At 51.7% G+C, this 20,368-nt stretch overlaps 1 protein-coding gene across 1 annotated transcript; it reads left to right on the top strand.

The window, feature by feature from the left end:
* Nucleotides 1–1,542: 1,542 nt before the first annotated feature.
* MLYCD (malonyl-CoA decarboxylase) lies at nt 1,543–18,085 on the top strand. The gene is made up of 5 exons (XM_058528364.1): nt 1,543–2,079; nt 10,158–10,270; nt 11,256–11,412; nt 14,329–14,478; nt 16,850–18,085. The coding sequence occupies exons 1-5, from the start codon at nt 1,543–1,545 to the stop codon at nt 17,381–17,383; spliced, it is 1,491 nt and encodes a 496-aa protein (XP_058384347.1). The 3' UTR covers nt 17,384–18,085.
* The last annotated feature ends 2,283 nt before the right edge of the window (nt 18,086–20,368 follow it).

Consider the following 20,368-nt stretch of genomic DNA (forward strand, 5'->3'; position numbering starts at 1 on the left):
ATCACAATTTGTAGTTAGGTTATTGTGGGGGATCAGAATTGGCCATCCCAAAATGTGTCTCTTTGCCTTGATTTTTTTTTTTTTTTGGTGAGGAAGATTGGCTCTGAGCTAACATCTGTGCCCATCCTCCTCTATTTCTTTGTATGTGGGATGCTGCCACAGCATAGCTTGATGAGCGGGGTGTCAGTGCACACCTGGGCATTCAAACCTGCAAACCCCAGGCCACGGAAGCAGAGCACCCAAACTTAACCACTATGCCACTGGGCCAGCCCTGCCTTGATTATTTTTAAGAAAAAAAGACTCTGAAAGAAACTCTGACCTTCCCCCTAACTGCCTAAAAGAATTTAAGATTTCTATCTTAGAAGGTCTGTTCCAGGACAGAGCTAATACCACAAGATAACACTGTCTATATGCAGCCCAGCCAACGCTTGTTTACTAAACACTTGCTTTCCCATCGCCATGTGAACTGTCTTCCTCCCCTTTGAAGTCCAAAACCGGTACCCCCAACATCCTCCTTTGTCTTTAGCTGAAGATGGTACTTAAGGTGGCAGCTTCAGCCGTTCTGCGGAGTTACTCAGTCTTCCTGGGTTTCTCCCATGTATATGTGTTATTATACTTTGATTTTCTCCTGTTATTCTGTCTCGTGTCGATTTAATTCTTAGACCAGCCAGAAGGACCTAGAGGGTACAGGAATTGCCTTCCTCCCCTACATTATCGTCTGTCTCCTTCATTAGACTGTAAACTCTGCGGGGCACCATCAGGTCTGTCTGGGTCATTAGTCTATCCCCGTGCCTAGTACTGGACCTGGCACATACCAGGCGGTTAATAAACACTGTTGACTGAATAAATGAATGAATGAATGAATGAGGATCAAGGAAGGAGGGACAGGTTGGGGAACAAGCTGCTTAGGCGAGCCCCGTTTGCCGCATTCATGAAAAGCTCTCCAGCAGGCAGCTGGAAGTCTGGGTGCCGAGCTCAGGAGAGACCAGGGCTGCAGCTTTGGGAGTCAGCTGTATAGTAAGACTGACAACGAATTCAGAGGGCCCAGGCGGGGTCAAGTCAAAGGCTACCTTGCCAGAGAATCACCACCACGAACGCTTCCTAAGCACGCAGCTTCCTCGGCTCCTCCCCAGACACTGGATCGGAATCTGGGAAGCAGGGCCCAGGAATCTGCATGCGTGACACGTCCCCCAGGCGCCTGATGCACCCGAAGGTTGGAGAGCTCCGCCCTGGTGGAGAGGAGACGCCGACGCGGTGCGGGAAGAGAAATGGCTGAGACAGCCACTTCACATGGCCAGCTGACAGGGCGCTGGACGGCGCCCTGAAACCGCCGTCCGCTTTGCTGCCGCTGCAGGCGTCCGCGGGGACCTTTGGCCACACTTGGCCTCGGGCCGCACTCCGCCCCGCCTCCGCCGCTCCGCCCCGCCCTCCGATTGGCCGCCGCCCCGCCCGTCCCCCGGCCTCGGCCAATGGGGCCGGCGCGCGCCGGAAGCCGGAATCGCGGTGGCGGCGGCGTCCCCTAGGCAGCTGTCGCCCGGCGCCATGAGAGGCCTCCAGCCAGGGCTGACGGCGCGACGCCTCCTCCCGCTGCGGCTACCCCCGCGGCCGCGGCCGTGCGGACCCCGGCTGTCGAGCGGGCCGGCGGTGGCGGGCGCGCTGGAGCGGGCCATGGACGAGCTGCTGCGCCGCGCCGTGCCCGCGACGCCGGTCTACGAGCTGCGCGAGAAGACGCCGGCGCCCGCCGAGGGCCAGTGCGCGGACTTCGTGAGCTTCTACGGCGGCCTGGCCGCGGCGGCCGAGCGCGCCGAGCTGCTGGGCCGCCTGGCGCGGGGCTTCGGCGTGGACCACGGCCAGGTGGCCGAGCAGAGCGCCGGCGTGCTCCAGCTGCGCCAGCAGCCGCGGGAGGCGGCCGTGCTGCTGCAGGCCGAGGACCGGCTGCGCTACGCGCTGGTGCCGCGCTACCGCGGCCTCTTCCACCACATCAGCAAGCTGGACGGCGGCGTGCGCTTCCTGGTGCGGCTGCGCGCCGACCTGCTCGAGGCGCAGGCCCTCAAGCTGGTGGAGGGGCCGCACGTCCGGGTAAGGCCCCGCCCGGGCCGCCCCCAGCCCCCTGGCAGCGCGGACAGCCCCGGCCGCGCCCCCGCCTCGCGCACCCAGGTCCGCGGGCTCTTGCGGTCCTCCCCGTGTAGTCCTCACCTGCCCCTCAAGCCCCAGACGCTGCGCCTTGCCCTGCCTGAAGCCGTGCACACTTCGCCCCGAGTTACAACCCCCTGAACCCAGTCCTTTTCCTTCCCACGCTTTCTGAATCCTTGCCTCCCTGTAGTCTTGCCTCGCTCCGGTCCTTGCTGTGTAGTGCCTACCTCTAAGGTGACTGTCACACATCGTACCTGATTAGCGTGCTCCATAAAGTCTCTTCTTTGTTATTTTAGCTGAGAGGTTTCATCTCTGGTGTACTTGAGCCAGTACCGAACTGAGCATCAGGCAGCCTTCTGAAAACCTGGATGGAGTCAGCAAAAGTTAATTGCACACCCACGATGTGTAAGCTATTGCCCTAAGAAGTCCTGTGAATGCACATAAATGACTAGAACTCGAGGTCAGCACTGTCTAGGAGTCTGAGTGCCTTCTGGTCTCTCTGTGGCATAAATTCGGGCGAGGCGTCTTACCTTCCTGTGTTCATCCCTGAAATATGAGGATTCTAAGGTGACTTCTTGAAGAATCAGGTGCTTAGCACAGTGAGCTCATGTTAGATGCAAATACATACTCTAAGCTTTAAATAATGATGACTTGAAAGACTGCTGGTAGTTGAATATAGTCCTTTTATACCGTTGGTATTAAATATGAAGGGACTGCTAACTTGCCCTTTTAGTGAACATAAAATGATGTAAATGTTTCAGGAAGTTTCTGACATTCAGAACATTTTTAGGTGCAGCTGGCTTTAAAAAATTGAATGGTTGAACGATTATGTCCTAATTCATTTTAAGAACTCTAACACTGGCATAATAGTTTTCATGTGCATTGCCTCATTCTTAGGTGAGTGATGCGCATGTTCCCTTTTACAGTAAAGGAAATAGACACTGAGGTCGTGTGACTTGACCGAGAACTCAGAGCAAATAGGTATGTCTCCCATCACCCACCCAAATCCAAGCCCAGGGTTCTTTGCACCACGCTTTATAACCCCATCATGCTATGTGAGTTATGGTGTTTATCAGAGACTTTCTTATCTTTCCTGACCACTTAGCCTTAGATGCATAAACAATGGGTATAGTTAAGGATGGGATTAATCTCAGTGATAATAGTGCTACGATTTGATTGCTCATGATAGCTGGTTAATTTACAGTGCTAAGGGTTACCTAGGGTCGCAGTCTGAACTCACCACATTTCTGGCTCAAGCCCCATCAGAATGGCTGAGAGGTCATGTTCCACACACCGCGTGCTTCCCCACCTGATTCCTCTTGGGGGAGGCTTGGGTTTAGTCTGCAATCTAAGCAGGCTTTTTCTTCTTGAAGCAAGGACCAGTGCTCCATGGTGGTCCTTCTGGAACTTGATTCTTATTGCACAGGAGGCTGGAGAATTAGGTAGAATGTCACCTGTCCCAGAATGCAATCATCCACCCTTCCATCCATCCAACAAGTGGCCACTGGGTGTTTCTCTTGTACCAGACGTGCTCTAGGCCCCAAGGTCTCTTGGTCCAGGAGCCTCTAGTCTAGCATGGGAAAAGTTAGTAGCAGGCATGATGGGTGGTAAGTGCTTTTCACACATTTGTTCATTTCATCCTCAGCAAGCCACAGGGAACAGTTTTACAGATGAGGTGATTAACTGGTCGAGGTCAAGTGCAGTGCCCAGAGTCCAGGGCTGGTGAGAGCCGCAGTGTGTAATTCGTCACTACACACTGTCTCGGAGTCGACAATTTAACTAAATCTAAAATGGGTTTGTTTTCTTAGAATTTGCCTTTTTCTATAAAATCAAGGGCAAGATAAAACAACCCAGTTAATTGAGGGGTTTGTTTTATGTACTGTCACCACATCAGGAGTTTAATATTCTCTAGTTGTGACTGTCCTCTTTCCACGATTTGTACGAGCTTCTGTTTTATCAGCAGTCTCAGTGCCCATCTTTCTCTGAAACCACAAGTCAGTCTTTACTCCCCTGCTGAAAATCATCAAGCCTCATGTGGCCTAAGGGATCGCATTTAGTGTCTTTCCCTTCAGCATTTTTGGTGCATACCAAGCCGTCCTGGATGACATTTCCAGCTTCACCGTCCATTACCTGCTCCCCTCCATAGGCCCTGCTCTCCAGTCAGGCCAGCTCTTGGATGGAAAGTTCCTGAACCCCTGTCACTGTGATTCCTGCTGGGGAGGCCTATTAGAATAAGAGCTGTTCCACCCCCAGCTCGTTCACTCAGCTCTTACAATCACTCCATCTCAGGGTGTCTCACCCAGTTTTGAACTTGATAGCATATGTTATTATCTGTACCCCTCACTTGGATTTTATGACTAACCACAGAATTTAGTGTTTGAAATGTATTATCCACCCCCCCCCCCAACTAGATGATCAGCTCCTTGTCTTCAGTTTCTTGCATAGCAAAATGATGAATGAAGCGTGAGATAGACTCCGGGTGGCCTGCCGTGAGACAGCCGGCACACTGATCATTCCCATTTGTCCTGACGTCAGACTGCTCCACTCCGCGTTCTGAGCCTGGGAGGGAGCCCAGAAAGGCTTGGAAGGTTTCTGCACAGCTGAGAGAGACACATCGGACGTCCGCACCGCCCTGGGCAGGTTTCAGCGGGCGCTGGTCCTGGGTGATTTCTAATGTCCCGTTCAGTTCTAAATCCTCCAACTCTGTGACACGTTCCTTAATTCGTCCCCTTGCCCTGCCCCCACAAGAAAACTCTTGGCTGTCGCGTAGTCAGGAACATCGTGGCAGCTGAAAGCTGTGACGTTGAGACTTGTCGGGAGAGAGGAGCTGGCCCGGGGAAATTTGGAGCTGCCAGCACTGCCAGGTCCTCAGATGTTAGGGCTCCCTTGTTTTTTTAGCCAACGCTGTGCACACGCGTAAGGGAAAAAACACTGTGTACCGACAGGCAAAAAGTCACCAGTAATAGATGTCTTGAACAGAGGATGAATAAGGATAGCCTGACCTGTGCCTCTGTGCATGGTCTGGACATGTTGGGTGCAGAAGCCTTTTCTCGCTGCTCGATCATGCCTCCTCCACTTCTCCACCAGAACTCTCGTCAGATCTTATATTGAGTGCATCTAACTGTTAGTGGCTGAATCTGTTGATTCCCTTCTGCTTTGCTCTATTGAGTTACATAAAAATTTTTAAAATCCCTATCATTGAAATCAGTCAGAGAATAGTCACTGGGACCTGATATTGTAACCTCTCACCAGAATCACTTAAGGTTTGCAGTTCACTTGGATTCCGTTTCTTCTGCCTCGTTCTGGATTTTGCATCCAAGTTAAAGGAGCAATTCAGCTAGGACTTTTGCTTTTAGGAATTCAGTGTTAGAAACCACTGGCAGTTTGGCACGCGAAGCTTTAGAGCAGGAGTCCCAGACCCCCATGGGCCTGTGATGCCCTTTGTTACTGGGGGAGCAGGGCTCAGCACCCTACTGTGTGTACACAGCACCCATCACACAGGTGTGCTACTTCCCAGCCCCTGCTGACTGTGGACTTGCTGGGTGAAGTCAAGTGCATGTGCGCTGGTTTCCAGCAGAGCTGCTGTGTACTTGGGGCTGAGCATTTCCCCGGAATGGATTCGGTCCCCTGCATGCTGTCACAGGTTCCTGTTCACTGAATCCTGTAGGCTGCAAAGGCACTTCTAGAATAACCGGCAAATGGGAGGCCACGAAAGGATGCTGAGTCAGTATCTTTTGCAGGACAGTGGCTATAGTGGAAGAAGCACGGGTGAGGAGTGGAGGGCCTGGGTCCCGGTCCTGTCTTTGCCATCCACTCGTTAGAGGCATGATTTTAGGTGATTTTAGCCAAGTCGTGTAACTCACCTGGACCCATTGGCTCTGCTCTGAGGTGAGAGATTCGGCTGGTGGTCCATATGCTCAACTCAAAGTCAGCCTGCTTCTCTTGTAAGGCCCTGAGGGATACTGTGGAGTAAAAATACGGTTTACAAATGAGGGCACAGTTCGTCAAGACCTCGGTCTCTGACCAAGAGTTGTGGTTATTGGAAATGTGGGAAGAACCCGGAAGACTGGCCTTTCCATTTCGAGTGTAGCCGGCATGAAGACCAAAGGCATGAGGCCAGGGTGGGTGTATCTCTTTCCTTGGATATTTTAGATCAGGTTTCTTTTCTCTCCCGTGGAGATTCTTAATCTTTTTTGATATGAATTTAGAGTCAGTTTCAAGTCTCCTTGATGGGAAGGTACAAGTGCTACATTGAAAATTTTGACAACGTGGCAAAGGTCAGATGTCTGTGTTGTGTTTTTTGAGATAGCAGATCTGATAGGCAGATGCCTCCTGAACAAGATGGCCTGTGAAGTTGTAGGGTGTGTGTGTGTGTGTGTGTGTGTGTGTGTGTGTGTGTGTGTGTAGGTGTGCTCTGCTTATGGGGTGTGGGGTGGGGGACAGTTCTGTGTGTCTGTGGTTTATCAGAGACATTTCCAAAGACCCATTTGGGTTGAAGAGTTGAGTTTTTTACAGATAAAATCCCCCATGAAACCAAGTTGAATCCCCCTCATAGCAGCAGGTCTGAGCACTGTTCGGCGATTTGTGGGCACTAGAGAGAAGTTGGCATTTAGAAAACGGAAGGGTTTCTTGATGGGCGATTTGAACATAGAAATTCCGGTGACATGGCGGGTATGGAAGCCGTAACAGAAGCCTGGCGGGAACATAAGAGAAGGGACTAACCTCACATCAGACACGGCCAGCGCGCCCAGCGGTGCAGTGCCCAGCCGGGCTAGACAGTTGCTGTGCAGCCTCTTTTGGTGGCTTATCCTGCTTTTAGTTAATATAGTAGAGTCCTTGTTGGTTCTACTAAATTCTGTGCTTAGCTAGCTGAAGGAGAACTTATTTGTAGGTAGAAACGTGTGCCCCGGTCACCTGGGGGGTAGCAGCTTATATGACTTGGAATTGTACCTAAAACATCGTAGCTCCAGCTCTGTGACCTTCTCCAATTGCTTTTAGCTCCCTTCCCCGGCTCCGGGCTTCTGAGCAGTGAAAAGTAGCTTTTTTTCACATACCCAAAATGGGGACATCTTAAGAGCCAAGAGCTTCAGAAAAGAGCGTTGGAGACAGCTTTTTCTCTGCTGAAAGGGGCTGTTGGCTGGTCTTCTAAATTGGCATTAGCAGTGCAGAAAGAACTGAGACCTCCCACTGACTTGGGCGTCGCCGCAATATCCCCAGCAGTTGTGTGTCTGAGGCTTGGATTATTGCTCAGTGATTACTGAGTTCATGAGCATAAAGCGTACGGGCTTTCTTTCCCTCCTGCTCTTGGTGATCCTGGCACCTTGCTCCGTGCCATGGTTAATTCCAGCTCAGCAGCTGACCTCATCAGAACTAAGCAGTGGAGGCTGGTGACCTTTACCCTAGATTCCTGGTTCTCGTGCACCAGTGTCACATTTTATAGCTGTCAAAGCCCAAAATAGAAGGAAGAGACTTTTAGAGGAGGAGCTTTCATCAGCCAAACCTTTTCTTTCATAATTAATAGTGAACTAATACTAGAGTAGATATTTCTGGCTTTTTCTGATTATGAATGTGGTAGAGATGCCAGTACATCTTACATGGGATTTGGCTAATCTATTCCTAAGCATTCAGTGCAGAGGTTCCTGACCTGGGGGCCGTGAACCCCTGGGGATGATCCATAGATGAGCTTCAAAGGGGTCCATGAACCCTAGGAAATTGTAACAGAATTGCATCAGTGTGTGTGCGTTTTTCTGGGGAGAGGGTCCCTGGTTTTTAGCATGTACTCGAGAGTGTGTGAGGGCCCCAGGAAGATGAGGAGCCGTGTGGGCAAGTGCAGCAAGTGCAGTTCTGTAAAGAGTCGTTCTGTATCGCCAGCAACCCTCTCACCCTCCCTTCCTGCCGCTTCCTGATCACCATCCTCCTGATTTTTCTCCTCTTTTTCATTTGTATCAATCTGTGAACCATTTTCCACGTGGAAGTCCCTACTGAATGCTTTGGGCACTAGAGGAATGAATCAGAGATGACCTCTGCCCTTACCGAGTTTAGAGCTGAGTAAAGCAAACGAGGTTATGGAATCGGGAGTTAAAAGGAGTTGCAAAGGTCATCTGGTCCAGCCGCCTAGCCGGCCTAGCCGATGCTTAAATCCTTTTTAAAACGGCTCCACCCAGTTCTTGTCCCTGTGTGCGGTCACACGGGGTGGGGGTGGGGGGTCCCTGGCCCAGGAGCACATCTGTGGACAGCCCTAGCTGTTCAGAGTTCTTCTTTACATCAGTTCAGTGCAAGTCTGACGGTCTGTGACTTCCCCTGGTTGGTCCTAGATCCACCCCCCTCTCCTCGCCCCCGTGGGGTCACACAGGACAAATCTGTGGCCTCTTCTCTCCCCCAGATCTTAAATGTTTAAAGATGGATCTCACTTCATTCTGAAACCTTCTCTGAGCCACCAAATCTATACCTGCAACTTATCCTCAGGGGACAAAGTTCTGAGTCCTCTGACCTTTTGCCAGGGATTAAAATGGGAAATGGCCCTGTAACATTTTTAAAGCTTTTGTAATACTACTCTTTACGGGTGTTATCATCACGGTCTTTGTAATTCTTATACAAAGATTCAAAAGGTCAATCCTGTACCAGATGTGCCAAGATGTTGACTATTATTCAGTAATAATATTCAGTGTATCTGTTAGTATGTAGTTCATCTCTGAGTAACAGAGACCCAAAATAATAGTGGTTTGAATAATAGAGAAGGTTGTCTCTCATGTAACAGTCCGGAGGTAAGCAGCCCAGGGCTGATTCTGCTCTGTGATGCCCTCAGTTGAGCCAGACTCCTGTCTTATTGCTCTCCCCTGAAAAACCTTCATCCCCAAAGTTACCTCATGGCCCAAGATGGCTGCTGCAGCTCTAGCCATCACATCACCTGCCAGCCTACAGTGAGAAGGACAAAGAAAAAGATAGGCAAAGGGCATGCTCCTACCATCTTTTAAGATTCTCAAAAGCTGCTGCAGAACACCTCTGCTTGCATCTGATTGGCCAGAATTTAGTCACGTGACTGCCCCTGGCTGCAATGCTATCTTTATTTTGGACAGCCATGTGCCTAGCTAAAAAATGAGGCTTCTATTTATTTGGAAGAATGGGAAAACAGCTATTGAGGAGCAACATGCTGTGTCTACTGCCCTGGGCGTCCTCCCCACTCTGGCTGTCAGAAAGCTTTCTGCCGTTACCTGTTTAGCGCTGGTCAGGGTCTGCTAAACCGAGACGGTTCTGCTCCTGCGCCCTGTCCTTTCCCTGCCCACCTCCTGTTCCGTTCTTTCTTGAAAGGATTCAGTGCAAACGTGCCTTGGATGGTAAAGTCGACTCAAATCATTTTTGGAAGTAGATTAGATGTTAATGAGTGAAGTGAAATTAGAATAATTCCATCAAATCTAAATGCATTCATTGACAGATACGCTAGTATTTTCTGTCTCACTAAGGCAGAAACAAATGCTCCCATTAAACTGTGACCCCCGTCCTCGGAAAGATGCAGCCTGACTTCAGAGGCGTCACAACACGACAGCGCGCATCTCAGAGCTGAGGAAGTGCGGTCCCGGACCCAGCACTTGTTCCTCTTAGGAGCCAAGGCTGCTGTTCTGACGTATCAAAGACTGTTCCCGAGAGCGTGAGGACTTGCGCGCTGTGCTGCCGTGCCAGCATTTCCCGCGTGGCGCACTGTTCCCTGTTGCCTTAGCTTTACATCTGCAGTGCGGTCACGACGGGAGTGAATGGGCACGTGTTTGATTTGGGGAACTGAGTGCAGATTGAATACGCCCACTCGGGTGTCTGACAGATTGAAGTAGTCAAGTCTAGACAGAGAGCGGAGCTCAGTCTCCCTGGTTTGAGATAAGAGTTCACTAGAAACCTCTCAGAAGAGGCCTTCTGGAGAGCCGTTTTGCACATCTCTTGTTGCGCGTTTGGTGTTTTCATTCCCTGTGCTGCCGACGCTGCAGAGGCGGCGTCTCTCTCCCTCGGAAGGCCGACACTTTCTCTTCTCCTCTCAGGAGATGAACGGAGTGCTGAAAGGCATGCTCTCAGAGTGGTTCTCTTCGGGGTTCCTGAACCTGGAGCGGGTCACCTGGCACTCGCCGTGTGAGGTGCTTCAGAAGATCAGTGAGTGAGTATCCCTTCTCAATTTTCTTACGTTTTAGCGGAAAACCAGTCTCCCTTCACGTGTTCTAAGCCTAATAAAACCCAAACGCAGTGTGCACAAATGTGGCTGGCCTGGCCGGCGATGTCCGGATCGCGGAGGAGGAAAGGGAGCAGAGGGAACCTGATCGGTCTGCTGGTAAACCTGCGTGTGCGGTCTCGTTTGCATCCTCGTGTTTAAAGCACACAGGCCCGCTTTCTCCCGAGACCGCGTTACCAGAGCTATACGCATTCCCCGGCCAAGTGTTTACATTAGCAATCCAAGCAGCAACTGTTTGCTGTAGTGGTTAAAATTTCTCCCTTGGATAAAATCTAAGTTAACTATATCGTGCATAATTTACAGTGTCCAGGACACAGTAATGACAGGCTAGCATGTCATGGTTGTCCTCACGAGGCAGGAGAACCTCTTTCCCCCTCAGGATCTTCACCTTCTGTGTTGTTTTATGGAATCTAAGGTTTGAGAAACATCGTACAATTTGAAGTGTGACGAATTCAAGGGGCTAAGAGTGCCTGCTGCCGCGTCGCAGGCTGACAACAAAATCATGGTTTTCAGCATGAGTTTGCTGGACAAATGGAGCGAAAGATGTGTCTTGGCAGCATTGGCTTCAAAACTGCAGAGAGCCAAAGGGAAGAAAAGACAGGATGTTCAACGATTAAGCGTCTGAGTAGGTTTCTGAGTTAAAATCTGCTGCGTCGGTGCTTCCCAAGGGCCTCGCAGACTAGCCTTCAGACTAGGTATGAAGAATGAGAGCACAGTTTTTTGTGTAAAATGGTCATTAATTGGAGTTCCTCTCAATCAGGGCTGTTTCACATTAAAATGATTGTCTTTGAATTTCTGGAAGAGTCAATTAAAGCCGTATTTAAAGGATTTATTTGACTTTAGTGAATAATATGAACAGGAATGGTTATTTACCTTGTGCATTTCTCTTATTTCTTTATAATTTTCTCGTCAGGGCTGAGGCTGTGCATCCTGTGAAAAATTGGATGGACATGAAACGGCGTGTGGGCCCTTACAGAAGGTGTTACTTCTTCTCCCACTGCTCGACCCCCGGGGAGCCCCTGGTCGTTTTGCACCTGGCCCTGACCAGCGAGATCTCCAGCAGCATCCAGGTGCCTGTGCCGGCCAACTCCGGACAAGACGGGCGTCCCGCACAGTCCCTCAAGCTTTTGTTACTTGGTTTTATCCCTTTTCAAATAGATTGCTTTAGGCTTTTGTGGGTTTTTGAACTGGCTACATAAAATCTCTAAGTTTGTAGCGGCAGAGTGCAGACACGCCACGTGTGGACAGCAGGGCCCGAGGAGAGCATCCCTCCGGGGTGACTGGGGCGGAGGCACTGCGGACGCTCCCTGCAGAGGGGTCTTGTGAGGCGGACGGGAGCTGTGAGGGGCAGAGGTGGAGGGCGCGTGGGTCCACCTTCCGGCGTTTGTTAGTGGCCTGTGGGGAGCTTTCAAAGACGTGTGATTGAGAAATTGACGAAAAGACTCGGTGCTGTGTGCCCAGTGGGTGGAGGAGATGGGAGCCACATCGGACAGGCCCTGCGTGCGGCAAGCACGGCTTCTCCTTAAGGAGTTGGTGAGAACGTCTGAGACGTTCCTGCCCACACACGGGGACAGAAGGGCCAGTGCAGGGCCTGGAAATAGGGGAGCAGATCTCGAGGAGGGTAGAGACAAGGCGGGGAGCAGACGGCCCTGGGGCACAGCGGGTTTGCTCAGACCACGAGGCCATGGTGGGCAAGGGCTGTGGGACCGGAGTAGCCCGTGAGGCGACGGGAGAGATGCTGACAGGGCACGGGAGGGGCACGCTGCCTCGTATCAGAAGGTAGAGAAACCGAGGAGGACAAATGGGCAGACGTTCTTGGTCCCCAGGGAGAAGTCCCCTTAGGTTGTTGTGTCTGAGGGAGCCAGCCCTCTGACGCACTAGAAATTATTACAGCCTCTCTGAGGACAATTTGGCAATATCTATGAAAATATAAATGTGCCTTCCTTGACACCTAAAATTCCGCTCTGAGGAATGTATCCTGGGGAGATAACTACCCAGACCTCGTGTGCAGGATTGTATTGCAGCCTTGTCTATGGTTTTGGAAGGCTGGAAATGATAACCTGCCTGTCCCTCAGTCGAGGATGTGCTAGATAAATGATGGCACATACGTCTGGTATGTCCTCACGGATACTGGGTTCCTACGCCTGTATCTACGTGTTGATGTAGTTGTATGTTTTTCACATGGAAAGCCAACGTTGACTTACTATTGAGTGAAAATTCAGGTTCCAGAAGAGCATGGATAGTGTGATCTTGTTTATAACATTGATTGAGCATTCACCCTGTGCCCGTCAGCCTGCCAAGCACATTCCGTGTGTTACTACTCACAGCGCACTGTGAATAGGTACTTTTAGTAGTAGTGTCCTGGTTTTAGACAGGAGAAAATGGAGGCTTAGTGGAACTGGAGTGATTTGCCCACGATGATGGAGCAAATACGGATGGAACCGGGATTCAAACCCAGCCCACCTGCTGGCCTTGAGGACAGGCACCTTCTGTGAGTGGAGAATCGGGCCTCTGGGCGTGTGCGAGGTTTGTGTGTACACGGTTCTGTGTGTACACAGTTTTGTGTGTATGCATGTTTAAGTGTACACACAGAGCCAAGGAGACAGCCCTGGAGAGGCATTCATCCGAGGTCTGCAGCAGGATTGGGTGAGATCTTGGAGTAATGTGTGATTTCCTCTTTGTGCGTTTATTTTTTGCCTCTTTGACATCATGCATATCGCATTTGTATAACCAAAGAAAGAGTCATTTTTACTTTGAAAACTTTAAAAAAAGATTTCCTGGAAATTTTTAAATAAGGAACCACAAGATAACCTATAGATTTCTTGAAAAACAAAGGAGATAATTCAACAAGATGAAGACCAGGGAGGAGGGAACGCAGAGTTCTTGCGCAGAGTCGGGGTGCGAGAGAGAGGGCCTGCGTGGGCCCAGGAGGTGTGGCTGCCTCCGTTTCAGCAGCTGCCCCGCTTTCCTTACGGCAGCGGTTCTCATCTTTTCGGGGGTCACGGAAAAGACCCTTGGAGCAGCCGAAGGGGATGAAAGCTGAAGCAGTTTTCCCCAGGGGGATATGCGCAGCCCCGCACCTTCCACACACAGTTCCAGAAAGTCTGTGGACCCCCGGACCTCATCCTGGGCTCTGGGCCAAACTCGACTTCAAACATCAGTGTAGCTGGTGGGAGTGAGAGAAGTTTAAGTGTTTTCAGAAGCAGGCTGTGTACCTGCATCAAAGCAAACTAGAGGTGCCCTCCTGCTATAGCGCTCCCGTCAGGTGACCTGCAGGTACCCGGGTTCAAACCCCGAAGTCAAAACTCAGAGCTAATCATATTGGATGTGGCCACGGGACTTCCGAGTGCTCGTCATTTCTAAGATTGCTTCTCAAATGTGTCTGTGCAAATGTTGTTTTCACTGAGAAAAAACAAGGATGTGGCCCAAAATCAAAAGGTACATAGAAGAGTCATAAAAGGCAACTTTCTTAAAAGAAAAATTATATAGGACTGCGCTGGCCTGTTGAGAAGCCTAAAGAACTAGAGTTCAGAGGAAGGGAGGACAGTACCTAAAGGGTAGCACGAGCAGCCTTCTCAGGAAAGCTGCGGAAGGCGGAGCCGTTTGCCCGGACGAGGATGAGGGTCGGCGGGGTGTCCCCGGGTGAGGGGAGCAGCTGCATCAGGTTTCAGTTTGCACAAAGGCCTGAAAAAGACAAAAGGGACATAGTTGCCGTTGAGCAAGGTTTGCACGAGAATTTCAAAGTGACAGAAACGATACAGCACGGAGCGCATAGCCCGGGGCAGTCGCGCAGCCGCGGCCTCCAGAGAGATTTCAGCGCAGGCCAGGCCGCCTTCAGTCCTCAGAGCGCAGACCTGGAATAGACGGGCCCGAGCTCCCCTCTGGTGCCCACCCTCTGCGGGTTTTCTCATGGCCCGAAGTGCAAGGTGGGATGCGGGCTGTGGGTGCGCCCAAGCCCAGCCGTCACTGTGGTTTGTGTTTTCCAGGCGATAGTGAAGGAGTGTCCTCCGTCGGAGACGGAGGAGAAGAACAGGATCGCCGCTGCCATCTTCTACTCCATCAGCCTGACGCAGCAGGGCCTGCAGGGCGTGGAGCTGGGCACCTTCCTCATAAAGCGAGTGGTGAAGGAGCTGCAGGTGAGCGAGGCCGTTGGTGTCAGGGCCTGGGTCCCACCCTGTTCCAGCGCCCCTGTGTGCCTGGGATGAGGATGGGAGCTGGAGGGAGGGAGGGGGGTGGAAAAGTGCCAGGTGCCCCTCAGCACTTCCTGGGAGCCCAGAGACTGCTTGAGAGAAGGACCCAGTGCTGAGAAAAAGGCATCCGGAAGCCAGCTTCCCAGTGGCCACAGCTGCAGACGTGTCCTGAGGGCACCAGCTGCCCCACGGGCTCCTGGTGTGTGCCCGGCCCCGCTGAGGTGCACGTGTTGTCCCCGCACAGTCGTGAGCAGGGCATCCCCCACCCCACGCGTCCCAGTCTGGAGGGAGCATCTGATAGTCACCCTGGCCATGCCTGGCCGCCCCCACCCACCCTCGCCCGCACTCCCCGGGCTCCTGGCCCCTGACTTTACCAGCTGGGCGCTCTCGGGCACTGGGGGAGGGTGTCGAGGTGAGACCAGGCAGCCTGAAGGTGGATACACTGGCTTCTTTTTCTTATAACTTTTCTTTGTTGCCCTGAGAAGGACACTTCAGCGCCCTACGACACAAGTGTGCAGTCCACTCTCGGTCCAGGCTTTTTTTGTGTGTGTGTGTGTGAGGAAGATCAGCCCTGAGCTAACATCTGCCAATCCTCCTCTTTTTGCTGAGGAAGACTGGCCCTGGGCTAACATCCGTGCCCATCTTCCTCCATTATATGGGACGCCGCCACCGCATGGCTTGACAAGCGGTGCGTCGGTGCGTGCCCGGGATCCTAACCAGCGAACCCCGGACCACCACAGTGGAGCACGCGCACTTAACCGCTTGCGCCACCAGGCCGGCCCCTCGGTCTAGGCTTTTTAAAACTATCTCCTAAGGGGCTTGGGGGAACTGTAATGAGTAAGGTCTAATTATTAGGTGAAATAATGAGATAGTTAATAACTGGCTCTGAGCCCGGTGTCCTCTGCTTCCGGGGCTTTCCACACAGCGGCAGCAGGCGCTCCTCCTCAGAGAATGACAGAGTGGAATTCAGATATTGACGTGCTTTGTATTAAATTCATAACCAATTTTGAATCTGAGAACTGAGATTCATTGAGTATCAGCTTCATTAGGATCACTCTCCACCACTTTTTCCCCAAATGCGATGAGAAGCCACATCTAATTAATACCGGTCTCTTCTCATCCCTTCTTTGCTGCAGGTGTTGATGAATGGGGCGGGATCGGGGGCTGTGTGAGGGTAGGTAGAAGGATCGGGGGTTCTGGGTAATCTGCCACGGGCTCCGTCTCTGAGTCAATCGGAGCCGCCCCTGAGCCCCACAGCCATCCTGAGGGTCAGCCACCATCCAGCTCTCGGCCAAGAGCCAGAAAGTTGTCAGAGAGAATCCGTGGTCCTCTTGTGCACGGAGTGACCACGGGGCTTTCTGAGAGCAAACACGTGAGAGCTACCTCAGGTGCCCAGTGAAAGGAACACGGTTAGGAAAATCATGTGATAGTCTTATCTCTTAATGTTATTCTGTTAAAATTATGTTTTTGAATTTTAATGATAATGAGAAAAGGCTCATGCTGTAAGTTCATAAAGCAGGATATGAAATAAATGTCTCACTCATGGAAAAATTGCCTAGAGAATGACCAGAAGGAATTATACTTTATCAAACTATTGAGAGTAGTTATCTCAGGGTAGTAGAGTATCGTGGTTTTCTTTATTTTTGTCATACATTTTTAAACAATTTTCTATAGTGAGCATATATTACATTTATAATCAGAAAATACTGGATTTTTTTTAAATGATTATTGAGATCTTTATGTAATTTGAACAGTAATGATTGAACCATATCATCTGATGTGGAGAAATACCCATTGCCTCCCCTCTGTCCCATCCTCTGAATCCACTGTGGTATAGCTGGGCAATCAATTATTCATTCAACAAACAGCCATTGAGTACTTGTGTGCCAAGCACCAAACCGGGTTCTGTGGCCACAGAGAAGTCCATGGGAGGGGCTTGGTCTGCTAGAAAGACAAGGTCTATAGTCAGAAGACGGCATACCAAGTCCCACTTCACAGCAGCCCAGCTCTGATGTCAGTCAGGTCCCTCGAACCAGCATGAACGGTGGTGCAGATGGAGACACCATGGTAAAGGCTTGCCCTGGGGACACAAGATGCCTCCAGGGCCTGGCACACACCAGATTCTTAATAAACGTTCCTTGAAAGAAGAAAATTAATGCGTATCAGATATCACTCTGTAGACTCTACAGAGGCACACAGAGGTTAATGACACATAAATGATAAACGGGGAGGAGTTTCTGTATCGGTGACGCAGCTGCTGAATTGTGTGTGTGTGTTTTCTCCACCTTCCTTCCCCCACCCCAACCCTGCCGTACAGAAAGAGTTTCCTCACCTCGGGACATTTTCAAGTCTGTCTCCTATACCCGGATTCACCAAATGGCTTCTGGGGCTCCTGAACTCGCAAGCAAAGGATCACGGGAGGAATGAACTGTTTACAGATTCTGAAAGTAAAGAAATCTCTGAGATCATCGGTGGTCCCGTTAATGAGACCCTCAAGGGCTTTCTCAGCAGCAATGAGTGGGTGAGGTCTGAAAAGCTGGTGCGGGCGCTGCAGGCGCCCCTGATGAGGCTCTGTGCCTGGTACCTGTATGGGGAGAAGCACCGGGGCTACGCGCTGAACCCCGTGGCGAACTTCCACCTGCAGAATGGGGCCGTGCTGTGGCGCATCAACTGGATGGCCGACGTGAGCCTCAAGGGCCTCTCGGGCTCGTGCGGCCTGATGGTCAACTACCGCTACCACCTGGAGGAGACGGCCGCCAACAGCACCGCCTACCTCAGCTCGAAGAACATCAAAGCTTCCGAGCAGGTCCTCAGCCTGGTGGCCCAGTTTCAGAAGAACAGCAAACTTTAGACCTCTCCTAAAGCAAGGCGTCCCCGACTCGGAAAAGGGTCATTTTCTGGGTAGGTCAGGGGGGTCATGTAGCAGAAGAGCTTTTTCAGTAAAGCAAGTGAAACTGGGCTCTCTGGCCCTAGCAGGGTCACCCTGTGAGGCCGTGCCCTAGCCGTCACTGCACGAGGAAAGGTGCAATTCCTGGTGCAAGAGGCGGGGGGCACAGGTGGACACAGACGGTGGGGACGCTGTGCTCTCTCTGGGAGACTCTGTCGTTGCCTGCGGCCTGGCTCCCTGCCCAGGCTCGGTGCTGTGGCCCCTCCTCTTCCGAAAGCTCTGGAGCTTCTGCCGGCTCTCGTCCCGGGGTGGATGGGTCAGCCTCGCAGGGACCTGGGCGGACGGCCCAGGTGAGAACAGATTTCCCTTCACGCTTAGAACATAATTCAGCCACGGGTGCTTTACCCATTTCTCACCACTCGTTGCAAAGGGATAGAGGACTCTGCTATGTATTACTAGGTAAATTTTGGAGATCACGAACGTATGAAAAGTTTCATGACTTTCGTGACACAAAGTTTTTAAGTTAAATCACTGAGCACCAGAGGTGTTGCTTGGGGCTTAAATTGGATTATAGACTCTACAAGTACAGTGATTCAAGTTCATAATGAACCTCACAGTAAAGAACAAGTTTGTTCTGTGCAGCATTAAACACGTGGTTATGTAAGATGGTGTGGTGGTCCTCTTTGAGATCCGAGACCTCGTAAGCTGGAATCAGCTCTGGGATGTCTCTGTGCCCTTGGGCCCCAGCCAGCCAGTGGCATGGTGGGTGCCCTAGGAAGAGGGTCTGCAGCATGTGGCACGAGGACAAGCCTGAAGGGGCCGGCGGTCGCCGTGGTGGTAGGAGGAAGGAGGGGGGTGGGTGTCTGCGAGGCTGTGTTCTCAGACAGGTGTGTTGCCTTGCTTCCATGCTCCTCATCTTCCAGACCCATCCCCTGGTCTTTCTCTGTCTTCGGCATGTGACTTGTTGCCTGATAACAAACGCATGACAGTGGTCACTTTTCCTGAATCCCGGTGGAAGCTGTCTCGTGCTTTTCTGCCTTGCTCTGAGCTACTCCTGAGAGCCCTCGAGCTCTGGAGTTACTTGCAGGCTTAGGAAGAGTTCACGCATCAGCTGCTTCTCTACAGCGGGGGGCCCTGGGACAACAGCTCCTGATGCCCACGTTTCATGCCTTAGCTCTATTTAACCTCTGATTGTGGAAATTTTCAAACAAAATACACAGAAGTGGAGAAAACAGTGTAATGATCCTGTGTGCTCATCACCCAGCTTCCACGGTCGTCAGTAATTTTCCATTTTTGTCAGACGTTGTCGTATTATTTCCCTCAATGCCTTACATATAGCAGGTGCTCCATGAAGACTGGATGGGTGGATGGGCAGATGGGTGGCTAGGGATGGTGCTATGGTCTGAATGTTGGTGTCCCCCCAGAATTCATATGTTGAAATCCTAACCCCCAAGGTGATGGTGTTAGGAGGTGGGGCCTCTGGGAGGTGATTAGGTCATGAGGGTGAAGCCTTCGTGAATGGAGGTAGTGCCTGTTTAAAAGAGACCCACAGAGCTCCCTAGCCCCTTCCACCATGTGGGGATATAAGAAATGTGTGACCAGGAGAGGCCCTCACCCAGCCAAGCTTGCACCCTGATGTCAGACTTCCAGCCTCCAGAATTGTGAGCAATGAATTGCTGCTGTTTCTAAGCCACCCGGTCTCTGGTATTCAGTTACAGCAGCCCCAACAGACTGAGAGGGATGGGTTTGGATGGACGGATAAGGCTGGAGGGTGTCCCTCTCCATTCCTCAGTCCAGGTCACCGAAGGGAGAGAGCTGATGACGCCTCGGTCATACTGCATTGAGCCGCAATTCCCCTCACTTCGTGTGTGTTACAGGAAAGCCCTCATTGTTGACTTCCGGCACTTACCTACAACCCCTGGAAGGGCAGACGGTGCCAAAACGGCCTGGCTCCCCACCTCCTCTGAGGGATGATCAGACTGCCCAGGTGTACGTTTGTCGTCCTTGCAACGGCAGCAGTCAAACCAGACGGCAGCTGGGTCTGGAGGCGAGAGAAGCTTACTCACCAGCTCCCAGCGTGAATTTACATCCTACAAGAGAGCGCTACCCTCTGCCAGGTGGCATCACCGCACAAGGGGGGCACAGTAGCTATGGCCATAGTCGCTGACTCCCCAACCTGGTTTCCATCCCACTTGCTCTCAGGGGATCCTGGCAACCACTCTGACCACAGTATCTTTCTCTGCAAAGTATCTTTCTCTGTAAAGGCTCACAGCAGATGCTCAATTGTTACTAGTAGTCAATTTCCATAACGCCCCAGGTTCAAGGCTGAAGCCACACTCCGCCCTCCCCGCCGTGGAGCCTGCTCCTCCTCAGCGCTCCACACACCACCACCGCCGCCCACCGCAGATCCCAGCTCAGAGCAGCCCTGCTCCCACAGGGCTCTCCTCGCACTGCTGTGGGACCTGTGGTTCAGACAGACCCCAGCTCTCTCCATCCCATCCGAAAGGGTTTCAGTGGGGGCTCAGACCTGGGCTCTGCTGGAGTTCCGATTAATTCTGATTCACAGGGCGCTAATGGGCTTGGGCCAACCTGCTCTGACTTGTTCACAGGCCCCTTTTCTGCAAGGCAGTGTGTGGCAAAATGGTTGAGGCCACCGGCTTTGGCTGTGGCCGGTGCCCAGTTCAAATCCTGGCCCGCCACTTGCCAGCTAGGTGGCCTGGAGCAAGCCACCTGCCCTCCCTCGCTCTGCCTCAGTTTTCCCATCTTTAAACAGGGACAACGGCGGCACCTACCTCAGGGCTGCCGAGAAGCTCAAAGGAGGCGATGTACGTAAAGCATTTAAAGTTCACCAGTTACTGTCTTTAATGTGAATGTTCACACATCTGGACCTTGAGTACCATCGTCATCCTCACCTGAATATGGGTTCTGGAATCTATCATCCCCTTATCT

This window comes from Diceros bicornis, chromosome 32, assembly GCF_020826845.1.
Source record: "Diceros bicornis minor isolate mBicDic1 chromosome 32, mDicBic1.mat.cur, whole genome shotgun sequence".
In the NCBI taxonomy this organism is placed as follows: domain Eukaryota; kingdom Metazoa; phylum Chordata; class Mammalia; order Perissodactyla; family Rhinocerotidae; genus Diceros; species Diceros bicornis.

Bases quoted from the DNA above. Each gene is read 5' to 3' on its own strand.
- MLYCD (XM_058528364.1), top strand. From the start codon at position 1,543: ATGAGAGGCCTCCAGCCAGGGCTGACGGCGCGACGCCTCCTCCCGCTG. The intron at 2,080-10,157 runs GTAAGGCCCCGC...TTCTCCTCTCAG, and splicing joins TGGAGGGGCCGCACGTCCGG to GAGATGAACGGAGTGCTGAA. The intron at 11,413-14,328 runs GTGCCTGTGCCG...TGTGTTTTCCAG, and splicing joins AGATCTCCAGCAGCATCCAG to GCGATAGTGAAGGAGTGTCC.